The sequence below is a fragment of the Nematolebias whitei genome, chromosome 9, assembly GCF_014905685.2.
Source record: "Nematolebias whitei isolate Nwh7 chromosome 9, NemWhi1, whole genome shotgun sequence".
NCBI classification, from domain to species: Eukaryota; Metazoa; Chordata; class Actinopteri; order Cyprinodontiformes; family Rivulidae; genus Nematolebias; species Nematolebias whitei.
The window spans coordinates 36,368,329-36,389,422 of NC_056506.1; the positions used below are offsets into that span (position 1 = coordinate 36,368,329).

Sequence of the window (21,094 nt, forward strand, 5' to 3'; positions counted from 1 at the left end):
TTGTATGTACTGTGAAGGACTCTCAGCTACTACATCTAATTTTAGCCTTTATTAAACCTTGTAAAAGCTAAAAACTACTAGAAGTATCCCATTAAGAAATCCCTTTCAAAACAGGTATTGTAAATACATTTTTTTTAAATGAAAAATATTTATTATTGATGACGCTTTTGGAACAAGAACTTATTCTCTGATAAAGAGCAGGGTGAATGTTGAGAAATGAGTCCCGACTTGCAGAAAAAGAATGAAAAGGCAGGAAAGATCACTCAGACCTCGAGCCCAAATCACTCCCTGTTCCTCCCTAAACACTCCCCTCTTACCCATTTCTTCCTTCACAACCTCTGAGACTTCAGATTTTGGTTGTTGGGACTCTCATCAGTCGTTTCCCTCATCTTTTTCAGCTGCATGATCATAAAAAATGATCTTTGATCTGATTCAGTGAGTTCACACTCCCCTCAGGTTTCCACTCTGCACCTGAAATCACATAAAAACTACAGAGCGCAGTATTTTAGATTCACTTATCAGTCGAATACTTGACTCATTTCCTGGATGAACATGAGCAGAATTCACTTCAGCTGATCCACCTTTGTTTGCCTAATCCTTCCTGCTTCACCCACAAACTGTTATTGGCAAGAACACACACACACACACACACACACACACACACATGCATAGAGCAACTCATAGAGCAGATTGGCAGGAAATAAGAACACCCTCCAGTGGGCTGCAACCAGTTTTCACCCCTCCTTTCTATTTTTACAGCATTAAGTAGAATAAAAACACCAACATGGACATTATCCACATTCAATCTCTAATCATTTTTCCCAAGCATAAATGTTGTGTAAACTCTTACTTGTCTCCAAATACCTGCAGAAGCCGTGCATGAACTTGTCCGTGTTGCCTTTTACTGCATCCACGTGCAGATGTTATTCAGTGGTGGCGAGCTTTTGAAGAGTATTGAAATGCTAAAAATGTTCCTCCTCAACACATTTTCAATTCCGTTTGTCTGTTTTGTTTATTAGCTGATAAAACGTGATTCAAGGTACTGAATGAAGCAACTTCAGACGTTGCTGATGCCAAAGAGAAAACCCCTCTGAACAGTTCAGCTCAGCCAAAACAAATAGCCAAATGGTTTAGATTATTGCCACTATGATTATTCTAATCTCAGATAATAGGCTTGCTTATACAGATACATTAAATGTAAATTTTCCTGCTTACAAAAAATAATCTTGAAGATTCAAAGCAGGAGCAGAGCTGTTGCTACAGAGGGCGACTCCAGACTGAATGTGAAACATGCGCTGCCATCTTCTGATGACATTTATAATATACAGCAAGTTTTTAAAAACTAGTCTGGATTTGTGCAACCAGCAACAGATCCAATGTAGTTTTTCAGGACAAAGATTTTAAATTGTAAAACTGAAAGTTGCCTTAAGACAAAAGGTTTTGAGAGATCTAAAGTTAATATCTTAAAACAAAGAGACATATTTTATTAGAAATCTTTAAATCAATTTTGAGGCAAAAAGAAAAATCTGAGTAAATGTCAATAAATATCCAGTTGCTAAAACTTTATAGTGTAATGAATTTTTTTTTTTTTCATTCAACCTTTATTTAGACAGGTTAATCCCACTGAGCCTCGAGGACTCATTTACAAGAGACTTGAACTTTCAACTTTGAACCTGACTGTAAAATATGAACCCTCCCAAATTAGAAATGTAATTAGAAATATACCAGAAGAAATGTCAGTTTTGTGATTTTATTACAATATTCAACTTTGCCTGGTGCCAAATCTAGTTTTTTTTTTCTTTTTGATAGATGTAGTTTATGTGTAAAAAAAAACAGAAGGCTTTAGTTTTTTCCTCTGCTTTAAATAATTTCCACTTAAATGTTTGGTTTGTGTCGATCGCCCGGTCACACATTGAGTTCAACTTCTGTTAAGAGGTTTACAAGTCCTCATGATGAAAATTAATACAATTTAAAACTTATTACAAACTTACAATGAACACAGATGTTTGTTCCATAAAAGCAGAAAAAAAAAAAAAAAAAGCTAAGGTCTTTGTGTCGAACATGCAGTCCAGTTTCTACTATAACAGTGTTTATTATCACAAATAATAGCTTTAAGATCCTTAATTAGTCCGCCGGTGGTTTCTGTCACAAACCGTCCTCTTCTGGTAGTTAGGTGAGAATCTTCACGCCATCTGACGTTATCACCACCGTGTGTTCAAACTGAGCAGACCTGCATGACAAAATCCACGTTACAGTACTGGTTTATATCCTTTCAGCTGGTACACCTACAACCTTCATTCTGAAAAGTCTGTTTAAACATGTGATTTATTTACTATTTTGCATAGGCGATAAAATATAAGTTTGCGATTTGCAAATCATTTCATTCTGTTTTTATTTACATTTGTCAGAAGTGTGGTTGCCCAATCACAGGTACCTTTTATCGTCGACTGACACTGCGGTCCATTTGTCTTTTAAGATTTTAAACTCTGTAGACCCCTCCATCACTATGGGCTCTAACAGCATGGGATTAAAAAACATCATCAATCAAAATGCACTTGTATCAAACATCTTAAACACTGTTAAGAGTACCTCACCTATTGTGAAAGCCATCCCTTCATCCATGGTGACGTCATTGTCGTTTGCTGGAAATAAAATTCCTAATATTATCCAACCTTTTAATTGAAAAAGTCGTGGATTTTGTGCAACTCAAATCACGTGCTCAACACCAGGAGCTATGAAAAGTGTAAAAGATTTTAAACAATCTATATTTTGTGTTAAGCGGTAATACTGACATCACATTATTACTCAATTTATCTGCATTTTTTCAAAGACAAACATCTAATAAAAGCAACCGAAATATTATATATATACAACAGTTTTCGTTGTTACCATTTGCTCTTCTCTGAAAAACTTTTCTACGACTAAATGCATGAATAGAAGCATGATCGGTGCTGTCACAATAAAACCCAGGAGCAGCTTTCAGTAGGGAGTGTTTCTTTTAGTCTTTATTGTTGCCAACATAAATGTTCAGAACATATTTTCTAATTAAATGAAAGTGTCTAAAACAATTTAGTAGAACCTTTTTGTGAATAAATCAGGTTTAAATAAAATGAAGGCACTTTACGGTGCAACCTTTGGCTTGTGAGTTATGTTACGACAAATTCTCAAGCACATGCACATGATTAAATATGTTTTTACAGCTAAAAGACACACGGATATGTTCTTACATGAGGATCAATGTCTTAAAATATGACAAGAATGTGTCACGCCCTCTAACTTGAGATTCAACTTACCGTGGTGCCAAATCTCAGGGTGACAGTGAAAGTAGGAGCCTATTCCATGTCCGATGAAATAGGGACAAACTTGAAACCCATCGGCTTGAGCTATTTCACTATAAGCAGCACAGACAAAGGTTGTGACAGAAACCATGTGTTTATAGCAGTATCTAAAGATTTAATGTGTATTTGTTGTGCTGAAATACCTGATGGTATTTCCAATAATGCAGAGCTGTGCACCTGGTCTGCACGCGGCGACGGCCTCATCTCTGCAACGCCTCGCCGTCTCCACCAAACGCTGCCCGACTTCATCCACCTGCCCAATCAAGAAGGTTTCTGAAGTGTCACCGTGGTAACCGTCCAGATACACCTATCAAAATGAGTCTGAGGTGAGTAATGTGCGATGCTGAGACATTTAAAGTAACGGTTACAGGGTTCAAAACGTAAACTTACAGTGACATCAACGTTGATGATGTCACCATCTTCAAGTTTCCGACTTCAGATCACAGCCGCGTCAAAAGAAAATCAGGATGCACATAATTCATCTCGAAACAGCTTAAAGCTTTTACTTTTATACTTCACATCAATAAAACAGCTTATAATATTAAATTGTACAGGCCTAAGAGTAGATAACAAACATTTTTTAATTTGCCTTTAAAACAGCTTTTCAAACCGAATTCATTTTATATGTTGAATTACTTGTACTGTACACATAATTTCCTGATGCATGTTCAATAATCCAGGTAGAAAAATCTAAAAGAGTTAATTCTGGTCTTCTGGACACACATAATTATTTACTTCTTTATAAAATCTCATTATCAGATTTTATTTATTTTCAAACAAGAAGTATATTCAACAGTAACACTGTCACATGTTTTGGTTAAGTAAGTCTAAATGAAGTGACTAAATCTTCTTTACCTGTCAGGTATGCCATGACACACCACATTATTTACAGATGTACAGACTGACTTGGGGAAGCCCCCGTATCGGAGAGGGGAGGGGTAGGCATTGTGTTTGATTATCTCCTGATGCACAATGAAATCGATTTCATCTGTTGTTACACCGACCTGAAAGACAGAGGAGACGGTTGTGTTGGTTTTGATGACACAGAAGTCGACGGGAGACTTGCAGTGATTTTGTTCTCACTTTCAGACTGCGTCCGGCTAACTGCAGTACATGTCTGGCTAACTGACACGCACTGGCAAGGCCTTTAATCTGCTCGTGGTTTTTGATCTCTATGTAGTCCGGCCATTCTGGGACCAGTCCAGAATCGACATAGTCCGGCTGCACAATGTGCTTGAATCAGGGAAAAAATGAGAACACAGAATATTAAAAGCAGGACGTGATGCTGTTGAACAAACTGGACTAAAATGAAGTGATTAATAGCTTTATTAAAGTCATAATGGAATTTAAATCACTGCACAATAAATGATTTAAACAGTGAATGAATGAACAAACAAAATACCCTGAACAAAAATATAAATGCAACACTTGTTTTTGCTCCCATTTTTCATAAGCTGAACTCTAAAAGATCTATTTTTCTCTCAAATATTGTTCGCAAATTTGTGTAAATCTGTGTTAGTGAGCACTTCTTTGCTGAGATAATCCATCCACCTCAGAGGTGTGAAATATCAAGATGCTGATTAGACGGCATGATAGTTACACAGGTGTGCCTTAGGCTGACCACAATAAAAGGCCACTCTAAAATGTGCAGTTTTATCTCACAGCACAAGGACAGATGTTGCACATTTTGAAGGAGCGTGCAACTGGCTGTCCACCAGAGCTGTTGCTTGTGAATTGAATGTTCAATTCTCTACCATAAGTCGTCTCCAAAGGGGTTTCAGAGAATTTGGCAGTGCGTCCAACCGGCTTCACAACCGCAGACCACATATAACCACACCAGCCCAGGACCTCCACATCCAGCATCTTCACTTCCAAGATGGTCTGAGACCAGCCACTCAGACAGCTGCTGCAACAATTGGTTTACACAACCAAAGAATTTCATTACAGAGTGTCAGAAACGGTCTCAGGGAAACTCATCTGCATGCTCGTCATCCTCATCGGGGTCTCCACCTGACTGTAGTTCTTCATCATAACCAACTTGAGTAGGCAAATGCTCACATTCAATGGCGTATGGCACATTGGTGAGGTGTACTCTTCACGGATGAATCCCAGTTTACACTGTACAGATCAGATGGCAGACTGCATGTATGTCATCGTGTGGGTGAGCAGTTTGCTGTCAATGCTGTGAATCGAGTGACCCATGGTGGCGGTGGGGTTATGATATGGTCAACGAACGCAGATTACACGTGGTCTGCGGTTGTGAGGCCGGTTGGATGTATTCTCTGAACACTGACATTCCTGCAGTCAGCATGCCAATTGCACACTCCCTCAAAACTTGTGACATCGGTGGCATTGTGCTGCCTGATGAAACTGCACATTTTTGAGTGGCCTTTTATTGTGGTCAGCCTAAGGTACACCTGTGCAGTAATCATACTGTCCAATTAGCATCTTGACATGTCAAACCAGTGAGGTGAATGGATTATCTCCAGGCCAGAAAATGGTCTATATAACACATTTCTGCTCAGACTGCCAAACAATAAAATGCTCTAGACAACTGGTCCCAAAGTTGGGGACAGGACCCCACTGTGGGTTGTAAAAACAAGTGGGGGTCTAAAGATGATTTCCAATAATCTAATTAGATTTAAAATTTGTTCAAACTGGATATTTTGCAGCATCTGAAAGATTAAAACAGTGGTTGGGAATAAATACAAATTGTATAATTGTTAAAGCTTTTTGTGTTATTATGCCTTTTTCAACACACTTGGTTTAAAAATGTTTATGCTTCTATCAGCAATAGCTGAGGTCACAAGTCTATTCTGTTTTTTTGTGGGTCTATAGTTGAAAAGTTTGGGAACAATCGTCCTGGACCACCTTTGAATATACACTCAGTCCACCAGTAATGTGTGAACACCTGTACTTAGAGCTATCTACTTCTAATTATTTTACCCAGAACAAATGTTAGCACCAAATATGAACAGCTCCTAATTTTCCTTTTCATGTTTTGAGGTGAAGTACCTTGGGTACTGCGTAGGCAGGTCGAACAGTGGCTGGACGAACAACATTGTGAGAATTTTGCCACTTTCTCCAGAGGAAGGAACGATGTTGTTCACATAAAAGAGTCGGGTAATGGCCACAGCTTGTTAGAAAATAAACTTTCTCCTGGAAACTGCCAAGTCCTGAAAATAATAAATAAAAACAGCACACATTTTATTAGTAAAAGGTTCAATAATTTGTCTAAGAACACAAAGTGTTTCTCCTTCATTTAGAAGATTGACTTCCTTCTCTGTATTACAAAGTCTTTCATAGTGACCCATAATCCACGCAAAAGAAAATATAATCATGTTTTGTGTTGGTGTAGTTTATTAGACATCCTGGACATGACAATCAAAGGTGGTTAAATAGATTAGACTAGAAGAATTAGTTTGTTTCTTGAAACAAAGTTCAAGAATCAAATGATAATCCACTTAGGATAACTGTGTTTTGCTAATAAAAATTTTATCATGGTTTTAAATAATTTTTCAACGTTTATATTGAAAATTCTTTGCCTCGAGTTGTTAAAACCTGTTTTGTGGAACCTCTGCTGAATATGGCTAATATCCAACCTTACTACTGCAAACAATTAGAGATGTAATACTGATGTTGATGGAGTCGCACTTTTGAGTCTTTTGTATTTGTAATGCCCCTATGCTGCAGTCAAAAAAATGTGGTTTCGAATTAATCTAGCTCCAAAACATACAGTGTATTAAAGACACACAAAAGACAAAAAATATATATAATTTTTGGCCAAGATTATACAATTTCATACATCCATACAAATTTCCTTTGTATTGAAGTCTTAGATTTTTTTATGACAAAAAATATTTTTGAGCAAAAAGTCTTAGAAGAGAAGTCAAATGGTGTAACTGGTAAAACCCTTCGGCTAAATAAAAAAAAATCTAAAAACAGCCCAAGAGGCTTCGGATAATACATACGGTATAAAATAATTGTAATTTCATAGGAGTGCAAGAGAGAGACAGAAATTATTTTGTCAAAACACCAACTTTGACCATCTGCTTAACTAAATCAAAGGTTGTGTTTGTTCACACGGAAACATTCCCAAAGTTTAGATTTACGGCCAAATATTATCATTATTAAAGGAACTGAGCTACAAAAAACTTTTCTTAAAATAAAGTCTAACAAGAGCCTGGAAACAATATTGTGTGTGACTGGTACAAAGAACATAGAACTGTAAATGCAGATTTAATATAACTCTAAATATAACTATAAATCTTCTAAAGTCCATTTTTATCCTGCTTGTGTGCAAATAAAACGATGTTGAACCTGTTTAAATACCAGAATACTGCATCATTATCTTTAAATGTTTTTTGTCTAAAAAAAAAAAAAAAAAAAAAATCACACCATAAAAAAAATCTATAATTCTAATAATATGAAGTGATCTTTTTGAAACTTTGCTTTGTAGCTAACGTTTTTGTAAGCTCAATCATCCAGGTAGACGACAACAAAAATGGTTAAATTATGTCTTCATTTTGTCAGATGACATGATTTAACCATTTTTGTTTTAGCAAATGTTATATTATTTTCTTCAAAAGGCTCCACTTGTAGTTTAACGTCTGCCATAATGCTTACAAAATTAGTCTATTTTTGCTTACACTGATACTGTTTTTAGTATAATTTAATGCAGTTAGGCGACACAGTTATTGTGACTCTTCATATTGAAATCTGTCTTTTTTTTCAGAGTCTCTTATCACGCACAGCAAGTTAAGCTAACTAGCTACTAGCTAGCAAACACTATATATTTTCAGGGCTGCTGTATTTTACTGCGTATTTTTGTTGCATCTAGTTTTGATATCTTGTTACATGAAAGCTCGTCATTCTTCGCCCATGACTATTATCTGAATAACGAAATATCACCTTAAATACAGTACCTGTTCTGGCTACAAACCCTCGACTGCACCGAACAGCCGCCATTCATGATTTTTGTTTTGGTCACGTGACATAGGGGTATGTAGTCACGTGACGTAGACTTTAACCCGATTGACATTCAAACAGTACAAGAGTCCAGCTAATCACGGTTAAAGACGCTTAAAGATTGACTTTTAGATTTGTTTTGACATGTTTTATTGTCCTGTCCTTTCTGTTCCGATATACCAAATTTAACAGCATCCAGAGTCAAAGAAAAATATTCTCAACTACAAACTGGGATATAAATATATAGTTTATTGTAATATGATGATGAACACATTTTGGTGCCAGTGTTCATGCTAAACCCTACCTCGGATATTTAGGCGCATTCCCATTTTAGCAGACATTACTTCTATTTTTAGCCAAAGTTACACATTAAAGGGCCTGGAATACTGTAGTAGGTCAAAGCCATATCAGTGTAAACAAATACTGCTGATAGCAGAGTGTATCTCATTAACCAAGGTCAGTGAGATACAGTCTCATTCACTGAACCAACAAAGGATTAAAAAAATATAAATGATTCATTTAGCAAAGGGTCTTTATTCAAATTGAGTTACAAGTTATAAACACTTTGCTAGGGGGTGGGAGTATCATGATCCTGTCTTGAATCCAGACAGCAGTTTTCTTTCAGAGGGAGTGATCGCTTAAACTACAGCTGCTTCATTTTAAACCAGGAGGAGGAATTTCCATTTAAATTTTAACGAACACAGGTCTTTTCCACCTGAGACACATCATGGAGGAAGTACATCAGGTCAGTAGCAATAACTCATTAGGAATAAGTGGGATCTGTTTCCCTCTAATAACAAGAAGGAGCAGAATCATAACAGTAAAAGGCCTGGAAGTAAAACTGATGATAAATTAATAAAAGCAATACAGCATCGTACAATTTAGTTTAAAACATTGTCACAGAGTTAGGTTTCAAACTAATTGTTAAAAAGTTGATTTATATGTAGTACTAGAGAAACTGCATTTCTGTGAATATATGATGTGCTGAGGGCTGAATTTGCTGAAGAAGTTCAAACTGAGTTGAAGCTAAAATCTAAACAAAACAAAACAAACAGTAGAAAAACATTAATTAAAATCTAAAAGTATCAAAAGGCCAGCTAGAAAACAAAAATAGCTCAAATGTTAGTCAAAAGCAAATTAAAGCAATTGTTACCTAAAATTTAAAATTGACTAAATGTAAACAGCTAAACGTATTAAAAGACTAGCCAAACAGGGGAGAAAAAAACCCAGGTAAAGGTAGCAAAAGACTAGCTAAAAGTAAAAGCAAAAAGTAGCAAACGGCTCGCTAAAAGTAGCACAACAGTTCAATTCAATTCAGTTTATTTATATTTCGCCAAGTCAGAACAGAAGTCATCTCAGGACAATGAACTGAAACATTCCCATAAATAAAAAGTAAGTTAATAACATCATTTATTTGAAAAGCAGACTGCTTTGAGTTTAACTTCATCACAGACTCTCATCTTGAGCAAGCATGAAGGCGACAGTGGAAAGGAAAAAACTCCCTCATGAGGAAGAAACTTTTAGCAGAGGGTCAGGACCAAGCGGCCATCTGCTTTGACTGGATGGGTTTGAGAGGAACAGGAAGGAGGAACAGATACACAATGGCAGATCGAGAATCACATGTTAATATAAAAATAGTATCAAATGAAAACTATTCAATTTTAATTTATTCATTTTAAGAAATGAGATCCATTTGTCCTAGTAGTCTAAGCCTACGGCTGCATAACAAGCCAACCCTAATTATAGGATTTATCAAAAAGGAAAGTCTTAAGCCCAGTCTTAAAACTGGACAACGTGTCTTATGGACAGAAATTGGAGGTTGGTTCTAAATTGGTACAACAGTAGAAAAATACTACCCAAAAGTGGTAAAAGATAAGCTAAAACACAAGTTCAAGTTCAAGTCAACTTTATTGTCGTTTCCATCACATGTGGTACATGAGGTGGAACAAACTTATGTGCACAGGGTCCCAGTTGCACCCAACAATAGTAAAATATAAAGTTTAAAAAGAAACAATAGAATCTAAGATATACACTATGATATATGCTAAACAAGCGCCAAACGGTACGCTAAAAGATCTAAGATATACGCCAAACACTAATAATGTAAAACAATACGACGTAACAACAGCAGCCCGAACATGAGTCAGTGTGAGCAGATGGTTATGACTGAATACAGCAGCATGAGATGATCAGCAGCATGAGATGATCAGCAGCATGAGATGAGTATAAGAAAAGTATAAGAGTAGAAAAGTTGAGCAAATATGCTGAATCAGATTTCAAAGAGAACAATATTTTGAAGGAACTGAATACACCATGTATTCCTGTGAGAAAATGTTTATAATAATGGTAGATTTCTTTTTTTTAATATTAAAGTTACAAAACCCAAAACGTCACAGCACCCATCTCCTGTATGAGCTGAATATTTTAGATTGATGAATAATTAAATTAGCACAAAGTAGAAACTGAGTGGTAGGTTTGTATTAATCCGCAGCCTCTTTACATTCGGGCAGTGATGCATGGCATTTGCTTCAGTTTGTACACAACTACCGCCATATTTTAGAAGCACATATTCCTGAACACACTCCCCCGTCAGTCATGACTTTTGCTAGCTCGTCCTTTTCGCTTGCTGATTGAAAAAGGTGCGCAGCTCAGCGTCCCTCTGAGCCGCGGTGCTGCGGACCTGACTCAGAGGTGCGTCCGCCGCGTCGCCTCCTCCTCTCACCCACTGCGCGTGACGTCAAGCAAGTATGGCGGTCAAGGTGACTTGGGCATCGCTCTCGTAGCGATTTTCAAACCTCTCGGTTACCGTGTGTGCATGTATTCTGCCGGTAACCTGGTGTAGGAGTCGCTGCAGCTAAAATGTCCGTCAGGGGAGTCTCGGATGCGGAGTGTTGTGACGCTGTAGCATCACTGAGCTAACTGCCGCCCTGCTGGCCTCGAGACCTCCACAACCTCGAAGTTAGCTAGACTCCACTAAACATATCAGACTGCTAGCACAGCGGTGATAAAGTTACCTGTTTTGACTTGTCAAAGGCATTGCTTCCGACAGCCGTGTTTTTGTTAATCTTGAAGTTCGTTTTAGTCGATGTTCGGCTCATTTGTGGTCTCTTGTTAGCTTGCTACCGGGTTTCTGTTGTGACTTGTTGGTCGGTAAATGTGAAGTTAGCTGCAGCATTTCTGTCGTTTCGATTCCTGCTTGTTGATCTTTTCTCTGGTATCTGCGTCTTTTCATTTAAAATCTTGTTTCGCTTGTTGCTCTGTAGCCTCTTGTCAAATGATATTATGCCATGATTGTCAAAAGGGTCAGCGTATATGTTTTAAATGTTTGTTTTTAGGTGCAATCTACCAAACGGGGAGACCCAAGCGAGCTGAAAGCAATTTTCCAAAAGGTAAACACACGCATCACTTCCCATAATCAACATTAGATATGGCTGATCAGAGGTAATAATGAAAATAATAATAATGGGACCACACCTCTTAGAAAAGTTTGACATTCACAAGTTTGTCAGAAATTTAAACACGATTAGCCTTTATTAACTAGTATAGTAAAAAGTCATCAGTTGTTTAAAACTGTAAGGAAAATGTAATGTTTTTTTTTTTTAGTCTGTATAGCTCAAAGCCTTAAATGCTAGGTCAATGTTGAGCACCAGGCTTTTATTGTGAAAGTCCAGGCTGCAGCTGTCATGTTACATTTTTAAGATTTGAACAGCAGCACACAGACGATAAATGGGAGACTGCAGTAACAGTAGTCTGTTTACCTACACCTTGCTCCATGATCGTCTTCTCCACGATGAGAATGTGATCAACACGGGTCAGATAACTGACGAGCTCAGGCCAAAAACCTGGGCTGCTATCCTTCTAACAGGCTGTGTAATTAAATCAGATTGTTTAGAAGCAGCGTGCCGAATGAGCAAGTTTAAGTATCACATTCATTATTGGATAGATGAGTTTGTAAACCACTAGGCTAATTTGTTTTGTAAAAAAAAAGAATCCTTGGCTGTAACAAACTCCTAATAATAAAGTCAATTTTATATTTAAAAGTCAAAATTGTAAAAAGAAACAAACCTTTAATCCTTGTTTTATTTCATGCACACTTCTACAGTTTATTCCTGTCGTACTCTGTAGTTTTGCTGCCAACCACTGGTTATTGCACCTTGAGGGATTAAAAACAAAGCTACTGTAAACATTGGGTTAAGTCTTATTTATATAACTCATTCAACCGGCTCCCCTCAGCATGCCAGCATAGTGGACAAGGATGGAGAGAGGTTCATGACCCCAGGAGACTTTGTTCAGAACTATCTGGGACTACAGACACAACTTCACCACAACCCCAAAACTGTCCAGCTCATCGCTGCTGTAGCTGACACCACAAAGGACGGGTTTGTACTGACGCAATCACTGCGCACACACATATACACACACACACAGCCCCAGCTTATCAATGGTAATCAGTTATTGAGCCACTTCAGATCAGTAGTCTACATTAACGCTACCTGAAGATAAGATAGTGCTCATTATGAGTCGGCTCTCAACGTCTTTGTATTTAAAATACTATTGTATCATTTTAAAAGTTATTTTATGTATGGTGTTTCTTTTCAAAAGCATTTACAAGAATGTCTGTTTAAAACAACTGATGATAAATTGTGAAATAGTCCCTGTGGAACCAGTGTTTTGTTTATGTCTGGCAGTACCACATAAGCTTGTCATTGATTTATTTTATTTTTTCCTCATTATATAATTTTCTTTTAAGTTCTCCATGATGAGTTGAATTATCACAGTGCATTTGTTCTATCTACACAACTGCAGGCTGATCTCCTTCCAAGAGTTTCTTGCATTTGAGTCAGTCTTGTGCGCACCTGATGCTCTCTTCATCGTCGCATTCCAGCTGTTTGACAAGACTGGAACTGGCACCGTCTCTTTTGGTATGATCTGGTTTCCGTTATTTGAATTTCTGAGAGTACAGTAGTCCCTCACTACTTCATAGTTTGTTTTTTGCTGACTCACTCTATCGTGGTTTTTCAAAGTAAGATTGGACATGACACACAATTGGCTGATTGATGGATGAGCCACACGATCATCATGGAATTTTTATTTAAAATAAATTATTTCAAATTATTTAGCACCTGTGTGCAGCCCACAACTGTGGGAGAAGCTTCCTCCTGCAGCTGATCCGCTGATCTCCACTCTGCACGGAGAAGTGGGCGTGACCAAGAGTGCAGCCAGAGGCAGACAGCTGAGATCATGACATGCTGTGCTCTTTAAGAGCGTTGAGTTTAGAAGCATTGTTTAAAATATTGCAAGAGTGTGGGAAGGGTTTAAAACACCTCGCTGTTTCACTTATTGCGGAGCTTCAGGGTACGGATCTCCCGTGATAAATGAGGGACTACTATATTTGGTGCTGTCCCTAAGCAGATGCTTCTGAATTTAGACTGGAACGTGTTGTGCATTCTTCATCTAAAGTTTTAATTTTTGAACAGTAAAACTTGCTGTGGAAAAGAATACATTTTTATATGTTCTAAAATGTAAAAGTTGTGAGAAAGTGTTATTTCTTTTTTTGTGGGGAAATAAATTCCCAGTGTCTCAATGTTAACCAGATTACTCTTTGGGTCTGAATTGCCTCGCTAATGGTAGCTGCATGTTGGAGTAGCTGTTACTTTCATTCGGGGATGTTGCTTTTGAAAACTTTAATTCCTCTTTTTTCTGGATGCAAATCGCTTCTTATGGATGATTATTTCCTCTGATATCAGATGTTGTGCAGCTTGAAGGATTTTTTTACTGAACTCTTTTTGCTTTTGGACATGTTATGATGCGTAACCATGACAACAAGGTAGTTTTTACAATTGAGAGCAGCTGTTTAACATCTCAAAAGCTCAAATAATGCCTCAGCTACAACCCCAAATTACAAATGAGTTAAAAAGGAGGTGCCGTGGGCGCATCCCCGTCTACCTGGCAGAGGTGCTTGAGTACCTGACCGCCAAGATCCTGGAGCTGGTGGGAAACGCAACTCGTGACTACAAGGAGATGAGGATCATCCCCTGACACCTGCAGCTGGTTGTCCACAATGACGAGAAGCTCAACAATCTGCTGGGAGGAGTGACCATCGCTCAGAGAGGAGTTCTGCCCAAGATTCAGGTGGTCCTGCTGCCCAAGAAGACCGAGAACTCCACCAAGTCCAAGTAGACAGAGCAGCATCTGCAACCAGTTTCTTCAGATCTGCTCTAAGACGGACCGCTACAAGAGGTCCTTCCTTCCCACAGCCATCAGCATCTATAACAATTCAAATGAAACCAGAATGATGAGCTACAACATTTAATTTCCCTTTGGGATTAATAAAGTATTTTTGAATTGAATTTTTTTTGTTTAGTGACTACACATAGCTAGACTTATGTAATCACTCATGCTGTTTCTTTCTTTCTGTGTGGCACATAAAGATGTGTTATGGCACTGAAACCTTGTCCGTTTGTGCTCCAGAGAATGCACGTGATATCTTCAGCCAGACCACGGTACACCACCACATTCCCTTCAACTGGGACTGTGAGTTCATCCGTCTGCACTTTGGGAATGACCGCAAGAAACAGCTTAGCTACCTTGAGTTCACTCAGTTCCTGCAGGTAAGATGAAAACACTTTTCATCTTCTGTTAATCATTTTGTTTCCATTTGTCTCAAAGTGTGACATTTTGTGTTGCACAGTTGACCTTGAGGTGTTGTGTGTTTTAGGAGCTGCAGCTGGAGCATGCACGCCAAGCCTTTGCCCAGAAAGATAAAGAGAAGAATGGTGTCATCTCTGCGCTGGACTTTAGTGACATCATGGCCACAATCAGACACCACATGCTCACACCGTTTGTGGAGGAGAATCTTGTCTCGGTGAGTGTTTGTTCATGAGCTCAGTCCTCACTGTTCAGATCAACTGTACAAAACAGAAACATCATGGTGGTGGTGGTGATAATGATAAAATAACATTTATGATGCCTTCACTTGTAAAACTGGAATGAATACTTTTTTATTTTTGTCACATTTTTTGTAATAATATATTATAAATAAAAAATAATAATTTTATTGGACATGCTATAAAAATAAGGAGTTCTATATCAGTTAATGTCACCATGTCCTTGTGATGAAGACCTTGTATGCCTTTTCTTTCTCTCAGGCTGCAGGGGGCAGCACTGCTCACATGGTCAGCTTCTCCTACTTCAACGCCTTCAACTCGCTCCTGAACAACATGGAGCTGATCCGCAAGATTTACAGCACGCTGGCTGGCACACGGAAGGACACGCTCGTGACCAAAGGTGCACGCATTGTGTTGTTTAAGCGTTCTTGTTCTTAGTCCTGTAGTTTTATGTTTGTGTGCTCTGAACAGTGTTTCACTCTCACCTCTGGGTCCCTCTCTGCAGAGGAGTTTGTTCATGCGGCCAACAAGTTTGGTCAGATCACTCCGATGGAAATAGACATCTTGTACCAGTTATCAGGCCTGCACTCCCCCTCTGGGTAAAAACTCACTCTGCATCTCATTCAGAGTCTGATAATCTGATTACGGTAACTCAGTTCCGTCCATCCGTTATCTTTACCCACTTCTTCCTTTCTGGGTCACGGGGTTCACTGGTGCCCATATCCAGCAATCACTGTGTGAGAGGCGGGGGACACCCTGGACAGGTCTCCAGTCCATCACAGGGACACACAAAGACAAACAAGACAAACAACCATTCACTCTCACACTCACACCTAGAGACAATTTAGAGTTACCAGCCCAATGTATGTTTTTGGTCTGTGGGAGGAAACCCACACATACATGGAGAGAATTTGAGGGCTTCGATCCAGCAACCTTCTCACTGAGAGGCGGCAGCTCTACCAACTGCACCACTATAATTCCACCATTAACTGATCTCATTAAACTAATCTTTAAAATGTAGAGTTTACTCTGTGGCAGCTGTGGCTGAGTGGTTAGAGCAGTCGTCCTCCAACTGGAGAGTTGGGGGTTCAATTCCATCAGCAGTCACATGTTGGAAGTGTCCCTGGGCAAGACACTGTGAACTCTTCAAAAAACATCCGTATTGTCGAAGCTTCAAAATTCACAGTTGAAACCCGTGCCTTTGTGTAAAAAGTTGTTTTTCTCTGCAAAGAGAAGCTGAGAACTTGTTTACTAATTTTTTTTTTTTTAAATTAAAAGCTTTGTGTGAAAAATGTTATGCTAAAGAGCTCAAACCACACCGAGCGACTGCCATTTTGAGAACTGAAAAAAGGAAGGAGAGACAGCCCATGTCACATCAAGGGGCCTCCCTCCCATTTTTCTTGAGACATGCTGCGCGCTCCCTCACTATCCATCCTTTGTTTCAGTCTTATACTGCCATCTGGTGGTCGATAAAAGGGACTACACGCAAAACAAATTAACCAACATTACGTTAATCGCAATCATTTCTGAGCCAATTAATTGCCCGGCAAAATTTGTTATTGTGACAGGCCTAATAATAACTTTTGTTGTGTGATTTGCAGACGTCTCAACCTTGCGGACATTGAAAGGATAGCTCCGTTGGAGGAGGGAAGCCTGCCCTACAACCTTGTTGAAACCCAAAAGCAGGTGGGATATATACAACCAACATGATGAATAAATGATTATTTTTGCTGACACATTACTGGGTGAGCAGAGGTGTGATTGTCAAAGATTCTTATGAACTTTAAACTGGGACGAGAACTGCTTCTTGTTGCACGTCTCATGTTGTTTACAGTAATTGTATCATCAACATTATCTGTAAAATCAAATCATATTTGTGTTTTTCCTTCAGTCCCACGGTGAAACTTCCAGGCCCATTTGGCTCCAGGTTGCGGAGTCGGCCTACAGATTCACTCTGGGTTCCATTGCTGGAGGTGAATTATTCTGTAACCCACCAGATACAGTATTTACTGTGGACGCATTGTGTTTACTCCGATTTTGTTGTGCAGCCACTGGTGCGACCGCAGTGTATCCCATCGACTTGGTGAAGACTCGTATGCAGAATCAAAGGTCCACAGGATCATTTGTTGGAGAGCTCATGTACAAGAACAGCTTTGATTGTGCAAAGAAGGTGCTTCGCTATGAGGGCTTCTTTGGCTTCTACCGAGGTAGGCAGTGTCACCCTTCTGTCTGTTTACATCAGTTATTTGTGTGCATACAATTAAGAGCCTAATCTAAATTAACACCACTGGATTTTTTTTAATAAAGGTTTTTCTATCATCTTTTGCCTAATAATCGACTAATTCTATTCAACACTTGGGGCAGGTTGCATCATGCTTATTATAATAAACCAGTTCTGTTCGTCTTCTAGTGTTCTCATGCTTTTCCTAATAATGGATTACTCTTTAATTTCACCTCTCAGGCTCCAGTTTGTTCCCTATTTTTAATGAAATGTTTATTTATATTATTTCTGTTGTCCTAATCTCTGGTTTGATGCAGGTCTGGTTCCTCAGCTCATTGGTGTGGCACCTGAGAAGGCTATTAAACTCACAGTACGTCCCTCTGCTCATTTACACGTTATTCTCCACTCCATATTCAGTTTGCAAAAAAAAAAAGTGCGCATTTTATTTTATCACAAGGCAGGGTCCAAGGAGGAGTCATAAAAGCCATATGACTAGATAATTAGAGCTTACTGTATTTCCAGCAGAGCATAAACAATGTAACTGTAACGTTACTGGGTCATGGTGCAGCACTGTCCACTGACTGTTCAGTGACTATATGTCTGCTTGTTTGTCTTTCACAGGTGAATGACTTCGTAAGAGATAAGTTCACTGAAAAAGATGACTCAATTCCTCTGTTTGCTGAGATTCTGGCCGGCGGCTGTGTAAGTACGAGGTCCCACGCTAATTTCTTACTGTCTGTTGGTGAATGCACGAGAAAAAGTCAAGAGGAGGAAATGAAAAGTTAATCAGTCACACACGGGCTGTTCTTTAATGTGACGTGACGTGAATACAAGTCTGGATTGTTTGCATATGTTGCATTACATTACATTAGTGAATAAAATCACAAGGTGCTCCTGAAACAAAATACTGAGTTAATTAATTTATTATTTCTGTCTAATGTTGCACACGTAGACCCTGCACATTGTTACCCAGCTAGGAAATGACAGAGAACAGTAATTCTTTGCTATGCTAAAAAAAGAAAAAGTCCTTTGCCTCGGATGTGTGATTTGCTAGAGCAGTTGTTTTGAACTCGGTAAGTGTTATAGTAAACCCTCATCCTTGTGTTAATTCAGGCTGGAGGCTCCCAGGTTATCTTCACCAACCCGTTGGAGATTGTGAAGATTCGCCTGCAGGTAGCAGGTGAGATCACCACGGGGCCTCGGGTCAGTGCGCTCAGCGTCGTCCGTGACCTCGGCTTCTTTGGACTGTACAAGGTAACGTTCTTTGAAATGCACCGTTAAGAGTCCGCCCAGGCTGCACAAGCAGCTCGTTCTAGTAAAAGCAGCCGTGCAAACAGCTGTGTGTGAGAACGACCTCTGAATAACTGGTGCTCGCTCTGCCCTCTCACTGTTTTGTTCATTTTTTTGGGTTACTGTTTTTGTCCAGGGTGCTAAAGCTTGCTTCCTAAGGGACATTCCATTTTCAGCCATCTATTTCCCCGTGTATGCTCATATTAAAACTCAACTAGCCGATGATCAAGGCAGACTAGGCCCCCTGCAGCTTCTTACAGCTGGAGCGATTGCAGGTAACCTTAAAAAAAATGACCCACTACATCAGAAACAGTTGGTTTTCATGTCGTTAGGTAATCATATAACAAGAAATACAATATTGTTTTACATTTATCTGGTTAAATGTTAACTTTACTGTTTCCCAGGTATCCCAGCAGCCTCCCTTGTAACACCTGCTGATGTCATCAAGACACGTCTGCAAGTCGCGGCAAGAGCAGGACAAACGACTTACTCGGGAGTTGTCGACTGCTTCAGAAAAATTCTGAAAGAGGAAGGCTTTAGTGCTTTGTGGAAAGGAGCTGGAGGTGCGTTTGTTCTTGTGAACAAATACATTCATTCCAGTGTTTTAATTTGGTTTGATTAAGATTAAAACTATGACAAACTGTTTGTTTTCTTCAGCTCGTATGTGCCGGTCCTCCCCTCAGTTTGGCGTGACTCTCGTGACCTATGAACTCCTGCAGCGATGGTTCTACGTTGATTTTGGAGGACAGTAAGTTCTGTTGTACAACACGAGCAGTGGGTGAAGTGGAGGAGGTACCGACTGGTTTTATACAGGATAAACAGCCGGTATAGAACTACAAATACACTCCTTCAAAACAAGGAAAATATTATAACCACTGTGGTATTTTGTGAAAAGTTTTTACAAATTGAGTTTGCACTAAAAACAATGTCTAGCTTGAATTGAGAGTTGAGATTTTGTCAAAATTACAGGTGAAAGTACTTCATGCCAGCGTTTGTCTAATTATAGAACTTGAGTTATGAACATGAGCCTGTAGTAGGATTAACACATCAGTAGTGTTTTGTTTCTCATATAACTCATGTTGGCTGCCTTCGACTTTATAGAAACTTCCCTGCACAAAAAGCTATTATTAACATCTTGAGTTCAGCTGCAGAGCTTATTGTAGAACATGTTCTGCAGAGTAAATAGTGACTCTGGTCCTCTGCTTTCTACAGCCGTCCAGCAGGATCTGAACCAACGCCCAAGTCTCGCATTTCAGAGCTTCCTCCCATCAACGCCGACCACGTCGGAGGCTACCGCCTGGCTGCGGCGACATTTGCTGGGGTGGAGAATAAATTTGGCCTCCACCTTCCCAAGTTCAAGTCCTCCGGCGTGGTCTCCATTCATCACCAGGAGTCGACCGCTGCCAGCCGAGCTCCGGCGCCATAAAAATTAATGTCTGCACATCATTTCTCCACCCCCCAGGGGCCAGACACAGAGATAAACACAAGCACAGAGTTGATACCTGACTTCACGTTACGGACTGTTGACGCAGGAGCGAACACCACCAGCCCGTTCCTCTGTCCAGAGTGAAGTTGTGCTCCAGAGGTCACCGGCCAGCTGTTGGCGTAGAGGGGCGTCTGCCACGAAGCACACAGCACCAGGAACGGAGCGCTGACTGTGTTGTATCTTCAGTGGCTGTGTGCTCCTGGGAACTCCATTTTTGTGTTTTTTTTTCTCTGAGCATTTATGTAAAACTGAACCCTTGGGCACTCCTTGTTGTCTCATGAATAGATTGATTTGTTTTTTGTCCAATCCTCAGTATGAGTAGGACTTATCTTATTGGGCAGTGGGAATAGAAAATATTTGATTGATGGTTTGCACAGTGTGTGAGGCCCCCCCTCCCCCCTCACGGCAGCTCCTACCAGGAGGCTACATACTGTACATATTGTAAAACTGTACTGAAAAAATGTTACAAGACAAAGCCCTGAAACATTCAGCCTGCATCGTTGCACACTAATGCTAATGTTATGGCAACATGGGGCCGTAGGTCCTGGTCTCTGAGAATCACTCTTACTGATGTACAGTACTTTAAATTCAAGTGTTTTCTCGGTAAAACACGAGTCGAGCAAAGAATTGGGTATAAATAAATGTATCTCAATCTAGTCATTGTATTTTAATGAAATAAAAGACCTATGTGGTTTTAATTATAACCGTTTAAATTTTCTTCTTATTCAGTGGAAACCTTTAATGGTTTTTAATAACAAGAACAGAACAGTTGGATGCAGAAAACATCAAACGATGTCAAACTTGAAGTGTTGCAAATGATGAGGTTGGATGTTGCATCGTGGAATGAACAGGAAAACCTGGTTCTGTGTTGATAGTTTCCAAACTCAGCATTGTTTCGTTTCAA

General features: G+C 39.3%; 2 protein-coding genes across 2 annotated transcripts; one reads left to right on the plus strand and one right to left on the minus strand.

Annotated features, from left to right (window-relative positions):
* Positions 1-1,736: 1,736 nt before the first annotated feature.
* metap1d (methionyl aminopeptidase type 1D (mitochondrial)) lies at positions 1,737-8,330 on the minus strand. Its single transcript, XM_037681739.1, has 10 exons — positions 8,264-8,330; positions 6,354-6,514; positions 4,422-4,571; positions 4,194-4,342; positions 3,729-3,771; positions 3,482-3,645; positions 3,294-3,391; positions 2,595-2,642; positions 2,435-2,513; positions 1,737-2,230 (listed from the first exon to the last, which is right to left on the minus strand). Exons 1-10 carry the CDS (start codon positions 8,304-8,306, stop codon positions 2,170-2,172), a joined length of 996 nt encoding a protein of 331 aa, XP_037537667.1. The 5' UTR covers positions 8,307-8,330; the 3' UTR covers positions 1,737-2,169.
* A 2,688-nt stretch (positions 8,331-11,018) lies between these two features.
* On the plus strand, positions 11,019-20,807 carry LOC119414638 (calcium-binding mitochondrial carrier protein Aralar1). The gene is made up of 18 exons (XM_037681740.1): positions 11,019-11,065; positions 11,642-11,695; positions 12,540-12,685; positions 13,113-13,228; positions 14,778-14,917; positions 15,025-15,171; positions 15,455-15,593; positions 15,699-15,792; positions 16,795-16,879; positions 17,085-17,166; positions 17,242-17,400; positions 17,732-17,784; positions 18,036-18,116; positions 18,528-18,668; positions 18,841-18,979; positions 19,109-19,267; positions 19,362-19,452; positions 19,917-20,807. The coding sequence occupies exons 1-18, from the start codon at positions 11,054-11,056 to the stop codon at positions 20,128-20,130; spliced, it is 2,052 nt and encodes a 683-aa protein (XP_037537668.1). The 5' UTR covers positions 11,019-11,053; the 3' UTR covers positions 20,131-20,807.
* The last annotated feature ends 287 nt before the right edge of the window (positions 20,808-21,094 follow it).

What these genes read in the sequence shown, in the direction of transcription:
- metap1d (XM_037681739.1), bottom strand. Translation starts at nt 8,306, where the DNA reads ATGGCGGCTGTTCGGTGCAGTCGAGGGTTTGTAGCCAGAACAG. An exon ending in TGTCATGGCATACCTGACAG is followed by an intron (nt 3,772 to 4,193) that starts GTAAAGAAGATT and finishes TGTGATCTGAAG; the next exon opens with TCGGAAACTTGAAGATGGTG. An exon ending in TCATCAACGTTGATGTCACT is followed by an intron (nt 3,646 to 3,728) that starts GTAAGTTTACGT and finishes TCATTTTGATAG; the next exon opens with GTGTATCTGGACGGTTACCA.
- LOC119414638 (XM_037681740.1), top strand. An exon ending in TACAGCTGGAGCGATTGCAG is followed by an intron (nt 18,980 to 19,108) that starts GTAACCTTAAAA and finishes ACTGTTTCCCAG; the next exon opens with GTATCCCAGCAGCCTCCCTT. An exon ending in TACGTTGATTTTGGAGGACA is followed by an intron (nt 19,453 to 19,916) that starts GTAAGTTCTGTT and finishes TGCTTTCTACAG; the next exon opens with CCGTCCAGCAGGATCTGAAC.